The sequence below is a fragment of the Pelodiscus sinensis genome, chromosome 4, assembly GCF_052426305.1.
Source record: "Pelodiscus sinensis isolate ZL-2025 chromosome 4, ASM5242630v1, whole genome shotgun sequence".
Lineage (NCBI taxonomy): Eukaryota > Metazoa > Chordata > Testudines > Trionychidae > Pelodiscus > Pelodiscus sinensis.
Genome location: NC_143055.1, coordinates 122,642,015 through 122,668,349, shown reverse-complemented (window position 1 = coordinate 122,668,349; position 26,335 = coordinate 122,642,015). Strand labels below are relative to the sequence as shown.

General features: G+C 45.2%; 1 protein-coding gene across 15 annotated transcripts in view; it reads left to right on the top strand.

The window, feature by feature from the left end:
* PTPN13 (protein tyrosine phosphatase non-receptor type 13) overlaps window positions 1-26,335 on the top strand; it is a 236,856-nt gene that overhangs the window by 41,797 nt on the left and 168,724 nt on the right. For all 15 annotated transcript variants that reach the window (XM_075929556.2, XM_075929553.2, XM_075929548.2 and 12 more), the window contains exon 3: window positions 19,719-19,888. In XM_075929556.2, coding sequence (XP_075785671.2) covers window positions 19,719-19,888 — 170 coding nt within the window. The remainder of the gene's footprint in view (window positions 1-19,718; window positions 19,889-26,335) is intronic.

Below are 26,335 nucleotides of genomic sequence, written 5' to 3'. Positions count from 1 at the left end.
ATTTTTCTGGGGACTGAGGTGAAGCTGAACTTGTCTTGGAGCTGACCTTGTCTGTGAAGACAGAGGCAGAATAAGCATTGAGTAGTTCAGCTTTTTCCAGTCATCTGTCACTAGGTTACCTCTCTCATCCAGTAGGGGCCCCACACCCTCTCTGATCACCCTCTTATTGCTAACATGCCTTTAGAAACCTTGTCTGTTACCCTTCACCTCCCTTGCTAGCTGCAATTCCAATTGCGCTTTGGCCTTCCTGATTGTATGCTCGAGCAATATATTTATACTCCTCCCTAGTCATCTGTCCAAGTTTCCACTTCTTATAAGCTTCCTTTTTGTATTTAAGCTCACCAAGGATTTCTCTGGTAAACCAATCTGGTCCTCTACCACAGTGGTCCCCAACACGGTGCCCATGGGCGCCATGGCGCCCCCAGGGGCATTTGCGTGCACCCGCTAAGTGCTCAGGGCTGGCCTGGCCCCGGGGACGTGGCGCATGTGCGGTGCCGGAGCCGGCCCCGGGCGCATGGCGCACGGTGAGCGCCGGCCCCGGGAGCGCCGCGCATAGGCCGCCCGCGCTCTGGGTGCGCGGCGCATGGGTGGAGCGCCGGCCCTGGGCGCCCAGCGCTTGCAGGAGTGCCAGGCACGCAGCACTTGGGGGGGGCGGAGCGCCGGCCCCGGGCGCGCGGTGCTTGCAGGGTATACCGGGCGCGCGGCACTTGGGAGCGCTGGCTCCAGCCCCGCAGTGCTTGGAAGGGGCCCCGGCCCCGGGCGTGCGGTTATAGGGGGGCCCGCTCCTGGACAGGCAGCTATGGGTGGGCCCCGCCCCCGCGCGCCCTGCAGGCGAACGGCCACGCCTCCTGGCACCCGGCAACTTCAAATGGTTGGGGACCACTGCTCTACCATATTTTCTTTTCTTACTGCACATTGGGATGGTGTATGCCTGTGCCTTCCATAAGGCTTCTTTAAAATACAGCCAGCATTCCTGGACTCCTTTCCACTTCATCTTATCCCCTGGGATCCTGCCCATCAGTTCTCTGAGGGAATCAAAGGAGAGAGTCAAAATGTGCTTTTCTGAAGTCCAGGGTGTGTATTTTGCTGCTGTCCTCTTTTCCTTTTCTCCCTCCTCCTTGTAACACCTTTTGGATACAGGCAGTCCCTGAGTTACGCGGATCCGACTTATGTCGGATCCGCACTTACGAACGGGGCTTTCTCGCCCCGGAGCTCGCAGGCAGCGGGACCGCCCAGAGCGCAGCGGTCCTGCCACCTCAACCTCCAGGGCGAGAAAAGCTGCTCCGGGTGCCCCTGGTCTGCTGGGGACCGTCTCCAGCAGACCAGGGATACCTGGAGCAAAGCCGGGGAGGCGGAGGGGTCCCGCGCCAGAGCAAAGCCTCAGAGGCGCAGGACTCCGCCGCCGCTATCGCTTTGCTCCCGGTGCCTCTGGTCTGCTGGGGACCGTCTCCAGCAGACCAGGGACACCTGGAGCAAAGCCGGGGAGGCGGAGGGGTCCCGCGCCTCTGAGGCTTTGCTCTGGCGCGGGACCCCTCCGCCGCTGCGGCTTTGCTCCTGGTGCCTCTGGTCTGCTGGGGACCGTCTCCAGCAGACCAGAGGTACCGGGAGCAAAGCCGCAGCGGCGAGAGCAAAGCCGCAGCAAACCCCCAAGGAGATTATTTAGATTCCCGGGACCTTGTCTGCTGGCAACTCAGGGAGAGGCACTCTGAGTTTGCCTTGGCTTCCCCTCCCTACCAGGGCCAGAGTCTGCCCGGCAACCCATAGGGAGTGAGATGCCCCTTCCAGGGGGAAAGAGAGGCCATTGTTGAGGGGAGTCTGGAGCCAGCCAGGGCAAGGGGAGGGGTGGCTGTGTGGGAGCTAGTAAGCCCCAGGCCTGCATGCAGGGTTCCCCCTTAGAACTAGCCTCTAGGGGCCTGAGGGCCGGATCCCTCAGCTGGATTTTATGTCTCCACTGTTGATTCCCAGTTTGTGGGCCCTCCAGCTCCCTGGGTGAGAGAAGTCACCGCATGGTCAGCTCTGCTCTAGCGGCGAGTTCAGGGCTGCAGCCTGCTGTGTGGGTCTGAATGCTGGGCTAGGAGGTTATAGTTTGAATTTTGGTGCAGTTGTGTGGCCTGCACCTTGAACCTGAAGCATATTAAACCTGTGGAGGGATTTACTGCCTTCTCCCATTTGTGAGTCCTTTGGGATGTACTGGACCTAGTCAGCCCCACTGCTAAACCATTGCAGAGAAGTATTTTGTGGTCAACAGTCATCAAGGGCCCCAAGAAAGTACATGTACAAACGGGACACTGATCTTACAGTTGCTGGGCACCGGTGATCCTAAAAATAGTGTTTTACCCTGTTCTGTTATATTTGTCTCCTGTTTAATATAATTGTGTTTAATATAGTGTATGTGTTTGTGCTATTTTCTGGGAGTCTCCAACTATCTGGCAAATACGTGGGGATTATCCTGGGTTAGAATTTTCCTCCCAAGCTGCCCTGGTGACCCTGCCAGGAAGGAGTGAGCGGGGTGGAGGCACCACCAAATAAATCCATCAGAAAAAATAAAGTTGAGTGGGTGGCGGGATCCAGAAGAACCCAGACCTATCCATCAAAACCTGTAAGGAGATTGGCTTTAAAGAAAGTAACCAGGTGGAGAGGGGGCGTTATATATATATATATATATAAAATAATTAGGGCTGTCAATTGATCTGCGTTAACGCCTGTGATTAACACAGGGCAGGAGTAATGCATTAATTTTTTTAACGTGTTAATGCTGCACTGCCCCTTTGAAGCGCTGGAGTAGCACTTCAAGGGGGGAGCGTATTAGGAGTGACGCTTCAAAGAGGCAGCGCAACGCAGAGCCAGTGCACTGTCCCTTTGAGGTGCTAGGGCTGCCCTTCCAGATATAATGATCATCAATGACATATAGTCCTAAAGCGAAACGATCCAGGTTCCTAGGCAGTATGAAGGATACACATACAGCAACCCTGCCTGGTGTGCCATTTTACAGCAGATTGCAGCATGACACCAGAACCTACCTCATTTTCCCTCCTTTAGTGTCCCCAGAAATAGTCTGAATGTTCTGAGTACAAAGAGTGCTTGTGGGAAAGCTCTGTGTACATTAACCATAGTAAATGAAGTCCAAGAACCATAGTCCATAGAAGAGGGGAAAATACTGTTTGAGAGGTCGCATCAAGTAAAGCCTCAGCATCCCTCTTGATGCCCTAGCTATCTGGTATGACTCTGTAATCCCTCGCAATGCCTCACTCCCAACCTCAGTGCTCTCTGGCCCTCTGCTTTATCACTATAGCTCCAAGAGCCTGTAGTCCTCTCCCTCTGCTGTTCTCAGTCTTCAGTTCTCTCTCGCCTGCTCTGGCCATGCCCTTTTCAGACCCCTAGCACTAGCTTTGCCTCAGCCACTGGATCCCTAGCTCTCAGCCCTTTTCTGTCTTCTGGCACTGGTTTGGCTCATGAAAGACCTTCCACTAGCTTCCGTGTAATTCCTTCCACTTCCCTATGAAGGTCCTCAGAGAGCTTATGTCAGAAAACTCCTTAATCTTAGGGTTGCCAGGTGTTCAGTTTTGAACCGGACAGTCCTGTATTTGAGCTTTCTGTTCGGGAAACAAATTGAGAAAATATAAATGTCCGGTGTTTTCTAAATAAGATGTAATGTAGATTGTGATGTAATGTCAAATTTGTCTGCTATTTTTGTTGAAACCATCTGGCAATCCTACTGAATCTCCTCATTCCAGGTCTTTCTCTCTGGAAGGAGGAGACAGCCAGTGATTTTTCCTTGTAGGCCCAGTTGCTTCCTTACCTTCTTAACTGTCCAACAAGATGCACTTGCTTTGGCACAGGAGTGCTGGACCTTCTTCATTTACAGAGGCCACCCACCGTGAAGTACAATCCTTAAGCGTAACAGCTTTCAGAAACCTACTCTCCGATCATAAAACATCACCTCCATTTTTCCTAGAGTGAACCTGGAGTATGTCCCAATCTCATGCATGCTTGACTGTATTGTCTGTGTCACAATTAGGGTTGTAAAAATTGGTTTACAAATGTAACCAAGTAGCCCCTAAAAATCTTAGTGGTTACACCGTTTCACACATTGCGGGCTCTGCAGTGTAAAGCTGAGCCCACAGCAATGCCTCCCTGGGAGTGGGGCCAGCAAGAGCAGGACTTGAACTCTTCAAGCTCAAAAGAGGCTTCACTGAGGGCTCTGCAGCTGGCTCCCTAGGAGCTAGCGTGTAACCTGCAGCAGAGGGGCCAGACCGGGCCCACCACAGGCAGCAGGGGGGCCAGGCCCTGTGGGGCTGATATAGCCCCCTGCCTGGGATGGGTGGAGAGCTGCTTCAGTCCCTCTTGGTTAACCAGAACCTATAAGCCTTACCCATTAAGGTTAACCATTTACATCCCTAGAAGTGATAGAAAACAGCTGACTGTCACCACAAGCCAGGCTGCCTCTCTCTCTCTCTTCTAATAGTTTCATAGATACGTTGGAAATAAGAGGACAAAATGAAACCCAGTAGAGTTCCATATTAGAATGCCATCAGGGTAGAAGCACTTTCCTAGAGCCAACCTTTTTTGGATCTCTTTTAGGTTCCTTCAAGGTTCTCAGCAGTATTTCATAAACAACAGTGACGATCAGCAGAAGTTGAATAGTCACTATTGTAACATGATGTTTTATTTAATAGCTTATTTTTTCGATGTAATGGAAGAAGATTGGCCAAAACAAACTACTATTATAAATTTGATAACTTCTTTATTTCCTAAAGTCCTGGCAGTTTTGAATGTAGCCATGTGTCATGTTTTCTAAACCACTTGTTACTCTTCTGTGGGCTGTCTCCGATTTCCGCATAAAGACACTTTATATATTGGTTCCATACCTAACAAGTAATGAAAAATAATTTGAGGTGTCCTATCACTGAAATACAAACTTAAAGGTTGGCTTTGGATGCTGGTTTGTCTGCATGTCATTAAGTTGTCTGCATATTGTCTGCGTTAAGTGGAGGAGATGATGAGGCAATCTGGTATTGCTAGTTGGAATAGTGATAATATTTAGATTATGTAGATAGATTTGAAAATGCTGATCTTAGATCTCCTCCTACTTAATCACCTGCAACAATAATTTTGTTGGGAAGAGGGTGTCTCAGCTGTTTCAGACATGCTGTGTCTTGCACCCTGTATTTCACGAGGTCAGAAGTAACAAGTCTTTCAAGTGCAATATCTTTGGTGTGTGTCAGTAGAAATGAAAAAAAAAGTTTTATTGCTAAGAAAAAATAAACCAGGAATACTTGCTTTAGCTAGAAAAACCTTATGAATAATCACCAAAAGTTAAAAGTAGAAAGGACCTAATATGTCATCTGTTCCATTTCCATGTCAAGGTATTTGTGGCAGGGACATAGAAACATGGGCTAGGTGCAGAAAACAGAGATCTGAGGTGAAAGAGACAACTAAGAGGACCAGGCAAATTAGAATGAGTAAAAACAATACCAGGGTGGAGTGGGTAGAGACCAGGCTAGTTTGCAAATTGTGACTGTATAGAAGAAGGAACATGTACATTCATGTATTGCAATATTACAAAACAGTGCGGGTGGGAAAAGTAGTAATTATGTTTTCTAGTACTTGAAACTCCTAGCTGAAGTCCTAGTCCTAGTATTAAAACCACTAATGGATCCCTAATAAAAAGATGGAAATAGTTTTCGGAACATCTCCCTACAAGGGGAGGTTTCTAGGTTTACTACTGTATTATGTTGCTCGGCTCTGCGTTGGGCTCTCACCACATGTAACATACTAGAAGATTTCCTCTGCATTGCTCGGGTCCTTAACTCAATTAATTTTTGTTTTTCTTCATTTAAATCATTTCTCTGGGGTGGGGTGGAATGATGTGTTCAATGTGCAGACTGCCCTGAGGAGAGACAACTACTCCAGCCCTCTCTCACTGCAGCAGCTTGGAGCCAAGTGAGAAATGCCTCTTCGTGGCTGCTGCAGCACCAGTAGGCACTGCCATGGGAGGGGTGCGTGTCCCCTGGCTGGGGCAGGTCCAGGTTCATCTGCCCCCTGCAACCGCCTTCCAGAGTGAGGAATAGAATAAATTGTGTACTTTGACCTTGCTCCCTGATGAAGGGGTGTAATGGACCAGGCTGGGTCTGGGCACTACTGAGGGTATCAATTAAGGGCAAATTGCTCAAAACTCGGGCTAGTCCTTTCCCATATAGGCCACAAACCAATCACACAGAGCACTTCAGCTGCCAATCTGGCCAGCAAAAAGCCTCACAAGCAAAACCCCTCAGACACCGCAGCTGTCCCTGTGCCACACTCAGACCCAGACCTTACACACAGGAGAGATGTTATAAAACCCAATCTCACCAACTCCAAACAGATCCTCTTGGTCCCAACAACCAGCCACAGTGCCAGGCCAATTTACACTTTAGCTCTTACCCACAGGAGCACGCTGTGCAAGTTCTTTAGAATCTAAAATCTAAAGGTTTATTAATAAAAGAAAGAAAAGGTTGAGAGTGAGATTGTCAAGGAGAGTATGTTATATACGTCAATCACCAAGTTCTTGATGTAGGCTCTTAGCAGGGATGTTACAAACTGCCAGCTTAAAAGTCTCTAGTATACATCCTGTATCAGGTTGAGTCAGCAAATCCTTCCTTGCTCTCTGTCCTTAGCAAGGAGGCATCTGCAATCAGGAGCATGTTTGAAAACAAGATGGAGGCAGTCTCATGGCACTTTTATATTCCATGTGTCTCCCAAACTGGAGCTGGTCACATGATCAAGTGACCTGTCTGTTTCACATGCAGACATTTTGCACTGGCTGGTCTGCAGATTTCCAGACACATTCCTCAATTGTGTATTGGCCACTCTGAGAGCCATTGTCCATGATGCACTGCTGATTAGCACTACCATTCTATCATTCCTCACAATAGACAGTCCAGGACCATTGCTCCCTCCCAGACAGAATATTTAAAATACGAGAACAGAGTCCATATTCATAACGTCATATACAAAAATTGTATCAGTATATGAGTGTCATACATAGAATCAGCAGAGCATAAGCTTTCCTTTGACACCTCACATGGCTCTCGTTGTACAGAATTTTGGGCAAAAACCACCCTGCGTGCAACAGTGATCTGTCTGCTCACTTTAAAATCCAATAATGTGATAAGGGGAACACCCAGAAATGTTCTTGTACAAATGGGGAGAGCTGCGGCCCACCTTCGCCCCCACCATCTCTAAAGGGTACCTGGGGGGTGAGAGGATTGGGGCTGGGAAAGTTCCTGATGGGTAGGGTGGGTGGTTGTGCCTCTAGCCAACTCCATTATTGTCTTATGCATCCCTGAACGAATTGTGGGAGAAGCTTCAGCCTCCTCTCCTCCCCACCCAACTCTCCACACAGTCAAACACTGACCTTGCTTTAAGTTATGGTAAGACGAAGCTCTATACCAAATTTGGTGGGGTTAGCTCTTACCATTTAGGAGAAGTTCTTTTTCTGCATCCTCGTACAAATTGTAGGGGGCAGGGAGCTTCAGTCTCTCACGCCCCTTCCTTACACAACCAAACCCGTACCTTGCTTTAAGTTATGATAAAAGGAAGGTGCATACCAAGTTTAGTGGTCCTAGCTCTTACCATTTCAAAGTAGTTCTTGAAGAAACAGACAAACTCTCTCAAATATACAGGCAGTCCCCGGGTTACGTACAAGATAGGGACTGTAGGTTTGTTCTTAAGTTGAATTTGTATGTAAGTCGGAATTGGTACATATTTTAGGGGAAACTCTAGCCAAACATTTCTCCAGAGCTCAGTTTTATTCTCCACCTCACTTCCCTCAGTCCTTTATTCTCAAGCTGAGGTGTCTGCTGAGAAAAGCCACTCCGTGTTTCCCTGGTCTGCTGGGGGGCGGGGGGGGGGGGGGCGCTAGCTTCGCGTCTCCCTGGTCTGCTGGGGGGAAGCAGCTAGTGCGGGGTTGCCTCACCCCGTTTGTAAGTAGGGATCCAATGTAAGTCGGATTCATGTAACCTGCCTGTATAGTAGATCATTAGGACTAGTTGGAAAACATCTGAAATTCCATTGTTTTCTGTAGAAAGAGACCATTTCTTTGTATGATAATCTTTCCTGTTTTTTATTATCTCTACATACCAGCCTTTTCTAACTGCTATCAGACACATTTAGACTTTCATCTATATTTTCCATTTCTTCTGACCGTTGAGGAGAAAAGGACTACTTTTTCTCATTCTCCTGCTTCCCAGACCTCCCTATTGTTGAGAGGATTAGCTCTCCACATTTTTCTCTGATAGAAGGGTGTGGCAACTCTTGCACTCTTTCTTTCCTCAAACTGTGTTTGTTTAGTGCAACACCCCTCACCATCATGGATGCTGGGAATAAATTATGGAGTCTTCCAAGATCTGTCCAGAACAACCTTACTATCTAATGAGGTAATCCTGAGTGGAAAATGCCACTTCCCCCACCCAACCCACCTCCTTCTGGGCCATTACATAAATGTTTAAGTGCATACTCGAGTCCAGCCTAGGAGTTAAGTCAGTGACTTTGCCCTGCCTGGGTGCTGAGGGATGAAATGCTTGTAATATATGAAGCATAATCACTGCATTAGTAGGAGCATTGCCAACAGACCTAGAGAAGTGATTTTTTTCAGAACTGGTGAGGCCACATCTGGAGTTTTGTGTCCAATTCTGTCCCCCCACCCCTTTACAGAAAGCATTGGAGAGGATCCTGCGGAGGACAATGAAAATGATTAGAAGGCTAGAGCACATGATTTATGAGCAGAAGTTGAGGGATTTAGGTTTATTTATTCTACAGAAGAGAAGAGTGTGTGTGGGGGGGGGGGGAGATTTAACAACAGACTTTAACTGCCTGAAGGGGAGTTGCAAAGAGAATGGAGAGAGGCTGTTATCAGTAATGATAGATGACAGAACGAGGTGCAGTGGTGCCAAGTTGCAGTGGTGAAGGTCTCGGATGGATATTAGGAAAAACAATTTTACTAGGAGGGTGGTGAAATGCTGGAATGGTTTACCTAGGCACCAGGTGGTGGAATCTCCATCCCTAGAGGTTTTTAAGTCTGAGCTTGACAAAGCTCTAGCTGGGTTGATTTAATTGGGTTGGGTCCTGCTTTGGGCAGGGGGCTGGACTCAGTGTCCACCTGAGCTCACTTCCAGCTTGTTAGATCTGTATATCAGAGAGATTCCTCCTTTCCAGATTGAGTCTTCCAAGGAGACTTGATGAGCTGTGCAGCCCACTGGCTGCCAGTGAAGTTTTCAGCTTTATGTCTTCTAACTCTGCTAAGAACAAGGCTAATTGACATGGTGCTGAAAAGGGCATTTGCAGTGGATGGTCCCTGTGCACTAATGTGTCCAGTGTTGCTGATAATGATTCTGCTGAACTAATGTTGGCAGTAGTGGCCAAAAAATAATATTTTTCAGCTGTAGACTTCAGAGAACAGAAGTATCTCTAGCTCTGATTTGGAGATAGAGGCTGGAACCATAGAACCCTCCAGCATCATCTCTGTGGGAGTTGGATTATCTACGTTTCCAGCTATTCAGTTTGAGGTCCTAGGGAAGAGAATCCTGAAGGGTTGGGTCTGGGAGAAAGGGAACGATGCTTCAGGTTGAAACTGTTGAATCTGGCACCTCTGGTCTGGCAACATGCATAGTCCAGCATGACTTTCATTAGCCAGATGTGGGTGGGGCCAAGTTTCCTGCCCTGAGACTACAGCTTAAAGGGTTATGTCAAAATTAGTGCCTTACATTTGTATAACATAGTTTACCTGAATAATCTTCCTGGTTTTATTGCCTTTAAAGCCAGTTGACTCTCTCTCTCTCTTTTTTTTAACTGGACAAGGCTGCTTATCTGACTTCTGGTAGTGCTTTGTAAACTCTGCTCTCACCAGTGTTTTGTTACCAAGCTACATAGTTCTGGAATTAGCTCAGAAATTTGGTGGCTAGAGCTCAGTAAAGAGTAGTGGATACATAATTGATCAGAAGCCATTCCAAAAATTCCAATGGTTTTGAAAGGGGTATTTGGAGATTTTTTTGTGAAGATTATTCCTGCATTTTGGTTAGACGGAAGGGATTGCTCATAGGATGTTTCTTATTGCTGAGTTTTTCTGAAGGAGCAAAACAAGAAGTACTTAAAACTTAGTGGAAGATCTTTTTGCCTTCTCCCTGACCTCTGGAGAAGCTTCTATCCTGGAGTTGCTAGGAAATGATCAGTTGCTTTCTTTGTACCTAGCTTAGAGGTTATGTTGTTTTAAATCACTTTTGTTGATATTCTACTTTAGAAGCTCCTAGTCAGTTACCTTCCCTATGTTTTTGAAAATAAATATTCAGCCTGAAATAAAGAGAAGAAGGAAGGGGAAAAAAAAGTCAGAGAACATATTTTTTTTCTAGTATCCCAAGGTGATTGTATCCTCCCATATACAGTGAGTGAGTGTGCAGAGGTGAGGAGCACTGGTATAACAGGATCCATTTGCCCTTGTGCTTGGGACACAAGTTACCCCTGTGAAACACAACTTCCATGGCCATATCCCTGAGCACATCCCCCTACATGGGATCTTGCACATCCTGTCTGCAGTCTTTGTTTCGCAGAGCAGAACAGTATTGATTCTCCTGTAGTTAGTATCCTGCAGAGGAGACAACAGGATTTACCCATTGATAATAAGCATTGCATTTGTATTGCTCCTGAATTCCTCTTTTATTACAGTTAGTGAGAATAGGGAACATATGATTATCCCATTAATATGAAGCAGTATTCAGAATGATTTCTGTTTTAATTCAGAGTACAGTTATTTGGACTATGAGAACTTTGATTCTCAATGAGTAGTCCTTATACGGCAATAGTTGACTACTATAATATGTTCAAATGACAAATTAAAACAGGGGTGGGGAACCTCAGGCCCAGGGGCCAGATGCAGCCCCCTGGCTTCCTCACCACAGGGATGGAAGCACACAAAGTCTACTAGGGTAGGGACCCCTAGACTCTGATGTTTAAGGGGGATGCGGGGAGAGTCTCCTCATTTGGGGGCTACATTATTGAGGGTTTTTTTTTGTTTGTTTGTTTTTGCTTCTCGTTTGTGTGCAGCCCCCAACTGATTTTTCTGTGGATCAGCATCCCCCGAACCAAAAAACATTCCTGAATTAAAACCTCTCTTTTTTTAATGTAGTACATACATATCTGTGAATCCTAAGCTGTATATAGATTCATAAAGCACAGGTATAAAATATATTTAATGATCCTGGGATGAGCATTTATTGCTGTACATTTTCAACATTTTTTTAAAAAAACTTTACAGCTTTTGTCTGCATTATAATAATAAAAGATGGCTTGCTTATCCACAATTAATAAGCATCCAGTTCATAATGCAGACTACTTTCTTTGAGCTTTTAGAGAAAAAATATTTTACAAGAATGTCTTCTAATTTTAAAAATATAAGTATATGTCTGTGTTAAGCTTTAACTTTTTTAAAGGATAAACTTCAAAGAGATTTTTAACATGGTTTCAGTTACATGACAGGCAGTAATTACTTAGAAGGTGGCGTTGAGATTTATGAAGTAAATAAACTTCATTTTTAAAGTCTGTAATTGTATATTTAAATGATACTTTCACAATATTAAGTCACAATCGGTTTCTAAAGCAGTAATACAAAATTACTGTATTGCTTTCCACATTTTTAAAACAGAAAATTTAGTGCTGCTAACACGTTATTTGTGATTTCTATCGTTTTAATTGAAACTTGAAAAATCTACTCATTCTGGGCACCTACAAAGCTTTCATGAATAAGTCTTATTAGTTTCTGCAGAATTCAGAAAGAATTGAATTAGAAACAAAAATTCCAGTCCTGATGATTGTGAAAATGGACTTTCAGATGTTACTAGAGTGTAAACTGATGGGGGTGGTGGCAGCTCTTGAAATCTTCAGAGAGCATCAGAGCCTTTAATAGAGCTTCTAGGTTTGCAAAACATCAGCGGAGTGAAATCCTGTACTCAGAAACCTATGGGAAGAATGGTCGTCACTCTGTCGTCCAGCAGGAAAAGTATTTTTATATCTAGACAGAGATTATAACGTTCATAAACCTGGACTAGGATTAATGTTTCTTTGCAGAGATGGCACATGATTCCTGCCATAGAGTAGGGATGTTAAATTTCGATTAATTGACTAATCAAATAGTCAAAGCGATTTGCAATTTGCAATTTGTATCGAATATTCGATTAGTTGTTAGGGCTATCGCTATCTTTCAAAATCAAAAGTGCTGCAGGGAGTATGGGGCTAGTGGGGCAGGCCCCCACTGGCCTCGTGTTCCCCATGGTGTTTCAAAGTGGCAGTGCCGTTTGGAGCCCGGGGTCAGTTGGAGACTCCGCTGCTAACCCCCAGGCTCCATATGGCGCTGCCGCTTTGAAATGCCGCATGGAGCCCAGCTTCAGGCTCCCCATGGTGTTTCAAAACAGCAGCATCACATGGAGTCCTGGGTCAGTGGGGGAGTCCCCAGCCGATCCTGGGCTCCATGCATGCTGCCCCTTTGAAACGCCACATGCAGCCTGGGGACACCCCAGCTGGCCCCGGGCTGCACGCGATGTTTCAAAGTGGCAGCGCACACGGAGCCCAGGGTCAGCAGCGGAGTCCCCAGCTGGCCCTGGGCTGCATACAGTGATTCAAAGTGGCAGTGCCACATGAAGCCCAGGGTCTGCCCCCAGGCTCCACGTGGTGCTGCCTCTTTAAAGCACCCACTCTTCCCCCCCCGCCGCCTTGCTGCCTCCTTCTAATAGAGGCAGCAAGAGGGGGGAGAAATAACTAGTTGACTAGCCTGTCGACTATCCGATAAGCATTTGCCTATCAGTGGGGTTGCCAGGCAGGGGTGGCCCGTCCATATAGGCGAACTAGGTGGTCACCTAGGGCACCAAGTTAAATAGGGTGCCAAATGGTGGCACAATATCATAGAGGGGTTTGGAGGTGGGGGGCACCGATTGCGTGGTTCACCTAGGGCGCCAGTTGCTGGCAGCTAGTCTAGGGCTGCCCCTGTTGCCAGGTGTCCGGTATTGACCCAGACAGTCTGGTATTTCTGCCTCCTGTCGGGTAAAAAAAAAAAGCAGAAAATACTGGACACCTAAAATGTCCGGTATTTTCTGATTTTTTTTTTCCCTGCCAGGAGGTGAAAATACCAGACACGTGGAAACTCTACACACACCCAGCAACCGGGCCCAGCCCCTGCCCCCTCCCCATCCCCGGCCTCCTTAAGGAAGAGTGAAAGAAAAGAGGAAATGGCTGCTGGAGGTTATGATATGCACCATGATCTAATAAAGAGAGGTGAAAGTGGGGAGGGGGAGGTGCCCCGATGTGCTGCTGCGGCATGTCCAGCTGTGGCTGTTTAAAGAGCCAGCAGGGAGCTATTTAAAGAGATGTTAAGGAGCTAGTTAGAGGGGGGTCTTTCACACTGCTGCGGGTTTCTCAGCAGCAGTGCCCCCCGCAGACTGCCCACAGCTCCCTTGTGAGGAGTTAAGGTTACCCATCCCCAGGGTCCCTCTTCCGTGGTCTCCTCCCTAAGGACACCAGATCAAGGGAGGATGTGAGACAGACAAGTGCATCTGATGCTATTCCCCTTCACTCTCCCCCCCACTCCTTCATGCTTCCATGTTTCCCTTCCCCGGCCTATGCCCACAACTGTTCTCCTTTTCTTTATCTTTCACTCTCATTTATCCCCCTTCCCTCACTGCAGCCCCAATCTCTCCCCACATATTCCTCTGCTCCCTAACTTCCCCTCCTCTCCAAGCAAGTGTTTGCATGTGTGATTTTTATTTTCTTCTAAAAACTGTTTAGGGCTTTCTGAATATTCTGCTCTACTCAGATTACATTTCCCCCAAATACAAAACCTGTTTAGCAGAGGCGGACTGTAGAAACATGTCTGTTTTACTTCAGATTTCTGTTCACAGTAGGGCTTGAATTCATAGGGTGTGTCTAGACTATACCTCTCTGTCGACAGAGAGATGTAGATTAGGCACATCAGAATTGCTAATGAAGCAGGGATTTAAATATCCCGCACTTCATTAGCATAAACATAGCTGCTGCTTTTTTTGCTAAACGGAATTTTTTCAAAAATTTAAGGGATCTGAAAAAGAGAGAGTGAAAATCACTGGTGTCATCCATTCAACATGATGAGCCTAGGCACAAGACTAACTGAAGAAGTGAACTACTTTTCTAATAACAAAAGCACAGTGGTGCCATGCACTTTCTGAGGGCAAACCTCAACTGAGTAAGACTCTTGTATTATGATCAAAGCCATGGTTTGATCCCCAGGTCTGGGCAAAAATATATTTAGATTAGGTAAACTTTAAGAAAAGTTTTTGTGTTTTCCCCATGGGGTTGTATCTAGGGGACTCTTGAGTTAAATTACTCCAAATTTGGAGAACTAACTGTACCCACCCCCAGCTCCTTCTCATCTTTAATATACACCATTATTTTATGCAGTTTAATAAACAGAAATTCAGTTGATAATTTGTTTTATAGCTTGTTTTATAACTTGATAAATGCACGGATTACTACAGACTTTCAAACACACTAGAGATAGTTTTCATACTATGCTATAGAAAAGCAGCCTTGTTTTTATTGGAAACAAATTTAAGGTGACAGCAATGTGTTTAATTTTCTTTTAAACTCTTGCATAAATTATTAATATTTCTCTACAAATCTTGGATTTCTTTAATCTTGCTTACACCAATCCATAGTCAATGCATTGATAGAAGCTACTCCATCTGCAGGGAGCTTGGACCCCCATGGGTGGGAGCGGCTACCCAAGAACAACCTCTGTCTGCGGTGGGCCCAGGCTTGCCACAGACAGAGGCTGCTCCATAAGATGCGGCGCAACTTCTGTCTGCAGAGAGCTCAAACCCACGTGGACAGAGGCTACTTCACGGTACCCTCCCCTCGCCCCCCCCCCCATACCTCTGTTTGGCTGCTGCCTCTGATAGAGACAGCAGCATGGTAGGGAGGGGCAGGTAGCACTGTGGTGCTGGTGCTGGGGGAAACCTGCTTTTAAGATGGCTCCCCCCAGCACTGGCTCCTGCTTCTCCCCCACTTCCCTCCTCCACCCCCCCCCCCTGCTGCTTCTGTAGGAGGCAGCAAGGGGGGGCAGGCGGGTCCATAAGAAGTTGGCTTGAAAGCCGGCTCCCCATGCATTTTGGCTCTAGCCTGTCCCCCTCACCTCTACGCTGCTGCCTCTCTGTCAGAGGCAACAGTGCAGGGTTGGGGGCAGGAAGATCTAGTGCTCCTGGGGAGCTGGCTTTTAAGCTTGCTCCTCCTGAGCACCGGCTCCCACTCTTCACCCTGCCGCCTCTGATACAGGGTGAAGAGTGGGAGATCTTGCTGATACAGAGGCAGCAAGTGGGGTGAAATATGTGTAGTCGACTAGATTAACAAATAAGCCCTGGCTTATCATTTAATCATGTAGTAGTCTACATGATGACATCCCCAGTGTATGTGCATATTTATTTCTTTAGAAAAAAGTTTAAGTATTTTAGCAAAATGTCAGTGCCCACTAACAAGAGGCCACACACTGAGGACACCAAAAATTGGTTCTAAGAACCCATGCTCTACAATTTCATCACAAATACTGAAACAAACTCAATCTTAGTTAAGTAACAGTGAGTGGATACTTGAAAGTGAAAGGTATAATTGTATATTTGTTTGTTTATAATATAGTTTTGAGACTCTAAACATGTAAATCACCATTACTTTAAGGTCTGTAGGATCCTTCCCATTTATGAATATTTGTTGTGCTGCTGTTGCCATAAGTGTTATTATTTTACAAAGTGAAACTTTCTATTTCCAAGCCAGTAGGAACTAGGGATGTAATAGTATAGTCAAATTAACCGATAAGCAAAGGCTTATAGGTTAATGCTATAGACTATATACATTTCCGTCTCCCTCTTTCCCTGCCAGTAAATTTTTTCAGTAGCCTGGCTCAGTCCTGGCTTGCAGCAGATCTGGGACCTACCCCTGCTGCGGCTGTGCATTTAAAGTCTAATAGGAGCTGAGCGGGCAGGAAGCCTGGCTCAGTCCTGGTTCACGCTGGGTCTGGGACCTACCTCCATTTCGGCTCTGCATTTCAAGTCTATTAAAAGCCAGGTGGGCAGACAGCCCGGCTCAGTTCCAGTTCGTGCCAAGTCCGGGAGCTCAGACCCTCCCTACACAGGGGCTGCCACCCCACGCTGCTGCCTCTTTCTAAGAAGCAGAAGCACAGGGCGACAGGTAGCAAGTCCGGTAGAGGAGATCGTTTTTAAACTGGCTCCCCTCACAGACCAGCTCCCACCTGGAACTCCGCGCTGCTGCCTCTGATACAGTGGCTGCCAGTCCTGCCCCCAGGGACTATAGAATAATCGACTAACTGATAACATTTCATGAGGTTGCTGAACTATTCAACTAACCGATATTTAACATCCCCAGCAGGAACAATGAACTTTTATTTGAACCACAAAAAATTACCAACGTTTAATACCCACAATATATGTAGCTTTTCTGCTACATACAGGTAGGAGTGGACAGTTTCTCTGATATCGATACATTGGGAGTTCTGGCCATTGAACTAGAAAATTAGGCCTGCATTTCTGAGGCACTTGTTTCTGTTGTTACACTAGGGGACTGCGCTCACTGCACTTACCAACGCCCCTCTGCCTGGCCACTTTTGTGGCCAGAGAGCCTGTTAATCTTGCACTGTGCCCAACTGTGCTCTCCATGGCCCCAAGTCACTTGCACCCTTCTCCGCTCCCACACCACCTCACCCCTGGATGGGCCCTTCTATCTAAATGCTCTCGACCCATCCCGTCCTCTCGTGCCCTTGAAGCGCCAGCCAGCTACCCTCCCGCACTCTTCCCGCTTCCGCGCCACCCACCAATAAAAGAGTTTGTGTGCAGAGTTCGGAGCCTCTCTTAGCAGCTAGCACAGGGCTATGGAGAAGTGACCTGTCAGGAAGGGCTGTACTCTGTGGTCTTGTGGGCCTCACATGTAAACGAAAATTAAACACAATCAGTAAAATGGGGCCTAACCCCAAACGAATCGCCTTGATTCCAGGTGCTCCTGAGCACCCGGCTTGCTCACGAGGGGTAGGGGCTGGGTTACGTGTGAGTGACCAGGTAGGGAGAGAATTCTCCCCTCTCTGTGCCAATTTGGTGCCCATCTTTGCAGGTGGCAGTGCTCCAGATGTGCCCTTCCAGCTGTGGGGCTCGGGCATGCTCCATTCAGACAGGGCACAGTGGAGAGACATGGAACCATAGGGGAGCCCTCTGCTTTACGCGCCCACACCCTACTGAGAACCAGATGTGGGTCACGCGGGAAGAGAGCCTGGTGGGATAATGTGACCTGCTAGTCCTTATCCCAGAGCTCCATAGCCCATGGCTCACTCCCCTCCTTCCATCCCTACCCACACCTCCATTCCTACACTCACTCATCCTCCCTAGCCCCTCTCCCTCCCCACCACACATTGCCTATCCCTACCCCCTCCTCCATCCTTCCCTAACCCTTCCCCCTCTACACCCTCACACTGCCCATCCCCCATTCCTTGTATCCTGCTCACCCCCACATCCCCCCTTACCTCACCACCCATTCCCACATACACCCTATCCCCCTTCCTCTCTCCCTCCTTACACCCTAACAACTCCCACAAACGGGCAACCTAGCAAGCAAAGAAAGGGCACCAGGCCTGTATGCAGGAATTTCTGTGTGTGTGTGTGTGGGGGGGGTGCTTTTTTGGAAACGTGGACCACAATTTTTTTAAATATAAAGGAATTCAAAATAGTCATGCAATGAGTGTGCATCATAGAAGTTAACGAAAAATTTGTTTGGTGAAATCAAAGAAAGTTAGTCTGATTTTTGTAATGCAAGCAGACCTTACATATGAGGATGGGACTGAGAAGGAGGGCTGCTTGGATGCTGTAAGAGAGAAGGGACAGCAAAGGTAGCATTTCTGGGGTGCTGTGAAGCAGAAAAAGGGGTTTGTCTGTGAGCAGAGAAAACAGAAGGGAGGCAAAAAAGGAAGCTGGAAGGAGAGCCAGAGAGATGGGGTTCTTTTGGGATGCCAGGTTTAAAAGGGGTGATGGGAGTTTGTGAAGGGACAGGAGAGGGACTGAGGACATGGAGGATGGAAAGAGGGCTGGGGGACCACGCAGTGAGGTGGGGGGTGTCTCCAAGTGCCACCATGCAGAGGAAGGTGCCTTCTTCCCAGCTCATCTGTGTTGGCATCCATTCCGAATGCTGCTTGGCCTCCCTTTTGTGATGCCTCAGGGATTGCTGGCCTACAGCAGCAGGTTCTTTCGGGGTGGCTCAGGCTGGGCTCAGGACACAGGCATTTGGGGCTCTGTGGAGGATGGGACAGCGGGCAGCCGGGGACACCTCACCCTGTGCCTGGCGCTACTCCTGAGCCTCCTGGGCTGGCAGCCCATGAGTGCGAAGAACGACAGTGGCATTGCCCTGGAGCAAGTCGTGGTGGAGCTGATAGTGCAGGTCTTAGAACCTGGAGAGGAGAGTGGCTGAATCAATACCTCAAGATATGATGACCTTGTAACATTAGCTTCTTCTTAGAGAAGCTTCATTGGCTCTACTGTTGTAAGTCAATGTTGACTAGTTAAATCTTAATATACAAACTTCATGGCTTTTGTGAACTGGATAGTCAAGGTTCATTTCTGTTGGCTAATGCATTTATATATATATATGCAACAAGTATAACATGAGATTGCACTATTTATATTTTTAAAATACATTTTGGTTTAATCATTTTTCTTATTCTCCTCTACCCTTTGCCATGTTCTTATTCTCCTACCACTGGTCAAAAAATAATCCCCTGTGATGCTTGTTTTTTTATGACAAACAGTAAATAAACCAGAAAATATTGTCATTATGAAACATTTACCATCAGTTTGGATCACTAAAACAAAGGCCATGAAAGGTAGTGTGGGAGTAGGAATAAGGAGCGCTAATCCTGGCTATAACAATAAGACTATCTATGAACTGTAGGATAAAGTCATTCTCATTTAACCTCTGTGCCTTAGATTTCCCCACCTGCGAAATGGAAATAATGCTTATCTTCTCAGATGTTGAATGTTAATATAAATAGCAAATATTATAAAATAATATTGATTACATTTAAGTAAAGTAGAAGGAAATTATGGGTAGTAGAGCGAGACTTGATAATTCACTCTTGTCTTGAGCATTGTATTTCAAATACAATTGTTCAGCTGATTGCTAACATTATTTAGTCTGTTTTTTGTCTTCTCAGTTCTTATATAAAAAGTAAGGAAGGAGTATGTTTTGGCAGATCATTTGTTTTAAGAATTCCAGATAATTTAATTATTTTACCTTGATATTATTTATCTGAAAGGTCTTTGCTACTTTTCTCCCATAAACTTTTTCTGATGAAAGCTGTTTTATGAGTCTGAAGAAGCGATTTGTGCCCATGGGTCTGTCTACACTAGCCACCCTAGTTTGAACTATGGTGGCTAGTGTAGACATACCCCATGAAAGCTCATGACACGGTACCACTCATTGTTTTGTTTTGCTTTGGTTTTTTTAGGGTTTTCTTAAAGTTGCAGAGTAGCATGGCTACTCCGCTGAGACTAATTAGATCATGCAATCCATTTCCCAACTTTCTTTGTCAGATGAACTCTTGAAAAGATATATGTAGAGTTGTTTTATTTGGTAGCAGCTGCCTTTCAACTGTGTTTTGTTTGTTTTTTCAAATATAGCTGATCCTACTGACGTGAGCTTCATTATTTCTCCATGGTCTTTGCTGTTGCTTCCATCTGGGAGTGTGTCATTTACAGATGAAAATGTTTCCAACCAGGATTTGCAAGCATTCATGGCACCAGAGGTTCTGCAGAACCAGTCACTGTCATCGCTTTCAGACATTGAAAAGGTACACTGACTTCTCTCCCATTAAATGTTAACCTATATTAAACTGAATTATAGCTGGTTTGGTAGAAACTTTCTTTTATTTATGTAGCATCCAACAACTAAGATTTCAGAATTGCTCCATACAGTCCTGCTTTGCAGAATATCCACCTTTTGGGCTGATTATATTTTTCATACTTTGTCATTGCCCAAAGGATTGAGTTTGTGTTTGTGAACACGTGCATGCCTTTACTTTTTTTTAAATACTGGGTCATTTGCTCCCTCCCCACGCATTCTTTTGAGACTATGTGGCACCCACTGTTTTTTTCTGTGGGACAGTGGCCCTTGACTAAAAAAAGGTTTGCCAACTCTGCTTTCAGTCAATAACCATTTTTCTTTTGCATAGGTGCAATGAGCCTTGAAGTTTGGAATCGGATTCTCAAATTGGATTATTTTAAATAGAAGGAAACTAATCTTGATTTGATTGTGTTGGGAGTATTTAAAGATTTTTTTTTCTCCTTTCCCTTCCCCTCTCTTTCCCCCCCCCCCCCTTCATGGAGTTAATGTTGTGACTGGCAGGTGGAAGCTGGGAGCTTCTAATCAGGGTTTCAAATCTAGAAGCCTCTGCTCATTAGTTGGACCTTAATCAGGGGAAGGGGCTATCAGACAGTCTAGGGCTTTATAAAGGAGTGAGTCAGCGACCAGGGAGCTTGCGAACAGGGGCGATTAACAGGGAGTTTGGAGAGGGAGTGGGAAGGGGGTGAGAGACTCGCCATTCTTGATAATCTTTTCACTACACTCCTGCCCTTCAAGGAGGCATTTAATAACAACAGAGGAATCTCTCCGAAGGAAGCCAGGTATGGATGTTGATAGGTCTGCTGTTGTTACCTGCACAGCATGTGCCATGTTTGTCTTCCTCCCAGAAGAAAGGAGGGATTTCATCTCCATTAAGTGCAAGCTGCTCACCATTTTGGAAGAAAAAAATATAGGACTTGAGGCCCAAGTATCGACCCTACATTCTATCAGAGAGGATGAAGGCAGCGTTTAATCCTGCAGGCACAGCAAGTTGAAGAGCCAGCCAGGGCAGTACAAGATAAGGAAGAGAACTGGCAGCATGTAACCTGTAGAAGGAGGACGCGGTCAATTTGGGAATCCCCCAGGCACTGAGGTGGAGAATGCTTTCGAAGAGACCTCTCACGGAAGAAATCAGAAGGGAACACCATCTACTGGAAGGCATGGGATGCGTAGTCTTAGGGACGGGGATTTCATGAACACCACCCCCAAAAGAAGAAGACTGGTGGTGGTGGTTGGGGAATCCCTCCTAAGAGGGACTGAGTCATCCATCTGCCGTCCAGACCTGCAATCTTGAGAAGTGTGCTGCTTACCAGGAGCTTGCATTCAGGATGTGACCAAGAGTCTTCCGCAGTGATTAAACCTTCGTATCGCTACCCCTTCCTGCTTCTCTATGTAGGAACTAATGATACGGCCAAGAATGACCTTGAGCAGGTCACAGCAGATTATGTAGTGCTGGGAAGAAGGATCAAGGAATTTGAAGCACAAGTGGTGTTCTTCTCCATCCTTCCAGCTGAAGGAAAAGGTCCAGATAGGGATCGTCGAATTGAGAAAGTAAATGCTTGGTTACGCAGGTGGTGTTGGAGAGAGAGTCTTGGTTTCTTTGACCATGGGACTCTGTTCTGGGCACAAAGATTGTTAGGAAGAGATGGGATCCACCTAACCAAGAGAGGAAAGAGCATCTTCGCGGGCAGGTTTGCAAACCTAGTGAAGAGGGCTTTAAACTAGGTTCATGGGGGGACAGTGACCAAAGCCCTGAGGTAAATGAGGAAGCCGGACACCAGGAAGAATCACAAGGAGGAACGAGCAACAAAGGAGGACACCTGATTCGGATGGAGAAGGTAGGGCGATCAACTGGTTATCTAAGGTGTTTTTACACAAATGCGAGAAGCCTGGGAAACAAACAGGAAGAATTAGAAGCTCTGGCCCAGGCGAAGAACTATGATTTGATTGGAATAACGGAGGCTTGGTGGGATGACTCGTATGACTGGAGCACTGTCATGAAAGGGTATAAACTGTTCAGGAAGAACAGGCAGGGAAGAAAAGGAGGAGGAGTTGCATTATATGTAAGAGAGCAGAATAATTGCTTGGAGCTCCAGTATTTAAGAGGGAGAAAACACTGTTGAGAGGTTATGTTTAGAGGTGGAAGTAACAGGGGTGATGTTGTGGTTGGGTTCTGCTGTAGACTACTGGATCAGGTGGATGAGGTAGACGAGGTTTTCTTTGGACAACTGAGAGAAGCTTCCAGATCGCAGGCCCTGGTTCTCATGGGCGACTTTAATTACCCTGACATCTGTAGACAGACAATCCAGGAAGTTTTTGGATAATGTTGGGGATAACTTCTTGGTACAGGTTCTGAAGAAACCGATCAGGCACCATGTGCAGTTTGACTTGCTGCTCACAAACAGGGAGGAACTAGTAGGGGAAGTAGAGATGAGTGACAGCCTGGGAAGCAGTGATCATGAGATGGTAGATTTCAGGATCCTGACCAAAGGAAGACAGGAGAGTAACAAAATACATACCCCGGACTTCAGAAGAGCAGACTTTGAATCCCAAAGGGTATGTCTACACTAGCACCCTAGTTCGAACTAGGGAGGCTAATGAGGGCGACTAAAATTGCAAATGAAGTGCGGGATTTAAATATCCCGCACTTCATTAGCATGTTCCCGGGTGGTCGCCATTTTGGAAATTGACTAGCCCGGAAGAAGTGCCCACGTCTACTCGCGGCAGAGAAGGGCAATTCCAAAATAAACCCCTTACTTTGAATTACCAGTTAAACCTCATGGAATGGAATGGAGGTTTAACTGGTCATTCAAAGTAAGGGGTTTATTTCGGAATTGCCCTTCTCTGCCGCGAGTAGACGTGGGCAGTTCTTCCGGGCTAGTCAATTTCCAAAATGGCGACCCCCTCCCCCCGGGAACATGCTAATGAAGCGTGGGATATTTAAATCTCGCGCTTCATTTTTAATTTCGGTCACCCTCATTAAACTCCCTAGTTCGTACTGGGGGCTAGTGTAGACATACTCTAAGAGAACTGATGGACAGGATTCCCTGGGATGCTTACATAAAGGGGAAAGGAGTACAGGAGAGCTGGCAGTATTTTAAAAAAGCCTTATTGAAGGCACAGGAAGAAACCATCTCTATAAGCAGCAAGAAAAGCAAATATGGTAGGCGACCAAATTGGCTTACCAGGGACATCCTTGGTAAGCTAAAACACAAAAATGATGTGAGAAAAGCTGAAATACTCAATTCTTTCTTTGCCTCTGTCTTCATAAAGCTATTTATGGGCCAGCTTATTATGGTGTGAACCCCCTTTGCTCAAAGGATGGAACCACACTTTTGAAAGACAACAAAGCCATTAATTTTCACTGGAAAGAACAGTTAAAAGATCTTCTTAATTGTAATTACATGGTTGCAGATGAAGTTCTTGAGCAAATCCCCCAACAGCCTTTTAGGAATGAGCTTGGAGACCCTTCCAATTTGCACAAGGTGTACGGTGCCATCAAGCAGATAAAGAACAACAAGGCAGGAAGTCCAGATGGTATCTCCATTGAAATCTTAAAGATGATGGACTAGAGTTAATTCAGCAGTCTTAAATTCTGGATAAAGGAGGGGATGCCCAATGACGTGAGGGGACATGTTAGCAGTCTTCGGGTATCTAAAAGGGTGTCACAAGGAGGAGGGAGAAAAATTGTTCTCCTTGGCCTCTGAGGATAGGACAAGAAGCAATGGGCTTAAACACACTGAAATAAGTTGCCTAGGGAAGTTGTGGAATCTCCATCTCTGGAGATATTTAAGAGCAGATTAGATACTGCTCTTTGGAAACCCCAGGGCTTCCAAAGTTGAGTAACCCTGGTCTAGACCATACGGGGTCCTGCTGTGAGGGCAGGGGACTGGACTCGATGACCTCTTGAGGTCCCTTCCAGTCCTAGTGTTCTATGATTCTATGAAAAAGTACATTTTGATATTATATGACATATGGCAACATAATTTTCTGAAGGCGATGGTAGTACAGTCGTGACCCTTTACTTCTGGACCAGCCTGAATTCATATTTCCTTGGGAATTTATCGCGTGCTGAAATATGTATGCCTTAGTTTGCATAAGAAGATTATTCATACAATTGGCTTAACTTAGTTTATATCCTTTCAGCTTGTGATATTTTAGTTTGTGGTATTAGTCTTGTGTTGAAATTTTTACTTGAGTTTAATACATGTAATTTTGGGTTGAATTCTAGCTAACTTTGCATATATACATGTTGCAGGAAAAACAAAAACCAAAAAAAATCCCACAAAGTAAACCATCACTGCATCAAACTGAAATGATGCCGCAGCATATGATGAAAACTGGGTTCCTCAGTTCTAGTTCCACTGGCCCTGTCAGCTTGAGGACAGGATATTCTGCTGGGCCTCCAACAAACGAATTATATATGAGTATAACATAGGATTGCCAGATGGTTTAACCAAAAATACTGAATACCCTCACTCCCCCCCCAGAAAAACCCCACCAGGGAAAAAAAAGGGGGGGGAGGCCAAAGTTGGTGAGCCAAAAAAAAAAAAAAAAGGACCCCGATAGTTGTTAAGCTTTAAAAAAAAAAAAAAAAAAAGGGTGGCCCCTTTAAGAAATGCTTTTGAGGCTTTTTGGCCCTAACAGGTTGCCAGTGGCTATCTGCCAGCTTGTGTCTTCCTGCTCCGGGCAAGACAGCTCCCCTGCAAAACCAGGTAAGCATCTGGTATTTTCGCCTCCTGGCCAGGAAAAAATCAGAAAATACTGGACATTTTAGGTGTCTGGTATTTTCTGAATTTTTTTACTAGACAGGAGGTGAAAATACCAGACTGTCCGGGTCAATACCGGACACCTGGCAACCCTAGTATAACAAGTTACAGCAATAGCATCAGGACCCTAATCTATGGTCTTTTTAGCCTATGTATGTATATGAAATTTGCCTGTATGTATTTATATGAATATGCCATGGTTTATGGAGGTTCAGTTTAATTAATTCCTTCCTACTAGATGGCAGATATGTACTAGGGGCTTTTACGTGGTTTTGTGGATACGTTACATCCATTTTAGTGTCTACCAGAATTTGGCTCATTAGTGAAAATTCTATCTTCAGATTCTGGCTCCAAAGCGATCAGAAATATAGTCTTGCAGTTACATTAGTTTCCATCCACAACTTTATTTTTAGGTTACTGACCCCTGAAATGCATAGAAGTCATTCAAATTTAGCTATTTGTATTGTAAATTAAGGCTTTACGAGACAGACATTTTTTAAAAGAAAAATCAGTCTGTATTAGATAGCATTCTTTCAAAAATATTTCGCTTTCTGTATATTTTCATTGAGAGCTAAGTGAAATTTCATTTGCAAACTCTGACTCTGCTTGCATATTTGCATCTACCCTTCATTCCCTGTATTCATTCCAAAATCCTTCTAAAATGTCTCTTTTATCTCCTCTCAAGCCCAGTTTTTTCTTTCTTTTTCAAATTGCTCCAGTCATTTTAACCAGCTAATATCTGCCAACTGTACAACACAGCTCTAATCATGACTGGACCTCTGGTTCCTCTGTAATGCAAATCATAATATAGTGTAGAGTTAGCTGAAGTAGAAAGTTTCTTTCATGTAATATTTTGATCCATTGCAAGAGATTGTTGACAAAGCAATCTCATGAAAAGGATATGGAGGCAAATTGCTGATTCTGGGGGAAAAATAAGCCAAACAAAATCAAGTACATTTTGGCATTAAATGGATAGAAGTCAAACCCTATTGTAACGAAAGATAATTTTTCCCTTTTCTAATAATCTGTTAAATGTTGTTCTTTGAGGTACAATAATATTTCCTAATGGTTATAACATATCATTTATTTAAAATGTTTATGGTTACAGTATCTTTACTGTTCATCTTGCTTCCAAGTGTCATACTCCTTTCCACCTATATTAAGCTAAGGTTTGGGTAGTGTCATGGTTAGTTTCTGTGATGTATTTCGTTGGCGTTTTTTAGATTATGTTGTATATGTGCTTATTTCATCTGGTTTTCAATCTTTAAGTAGCAGCCTTCATTCAGGGTATTTCACTGCTGTTTTGCCAACTAGTTTCCAAAACAAATTCCTCTTTGTAATGACCTCTTAAACACAATAACAGGGTTGCATTAATTTTTGAATTATGACTTCCATTTCTTCTAAACCAAAGAAGTGATGTGCTCAAAAATAAATACCAGCTAAAATGCTAGTCAGACAATGACTACCCTACTGATTCTAAATCTCTTATTAAATTGAACAAAAAAGATTATTTTGTAATTGCAAGCTTATTTGAAATATACATTTGCAAATAATTTCCACAAATAAATGTGTAATATGAATTTAGTACTGCTTATTTCTTGTGGAACTGTTCAAAATAAAATAATAAA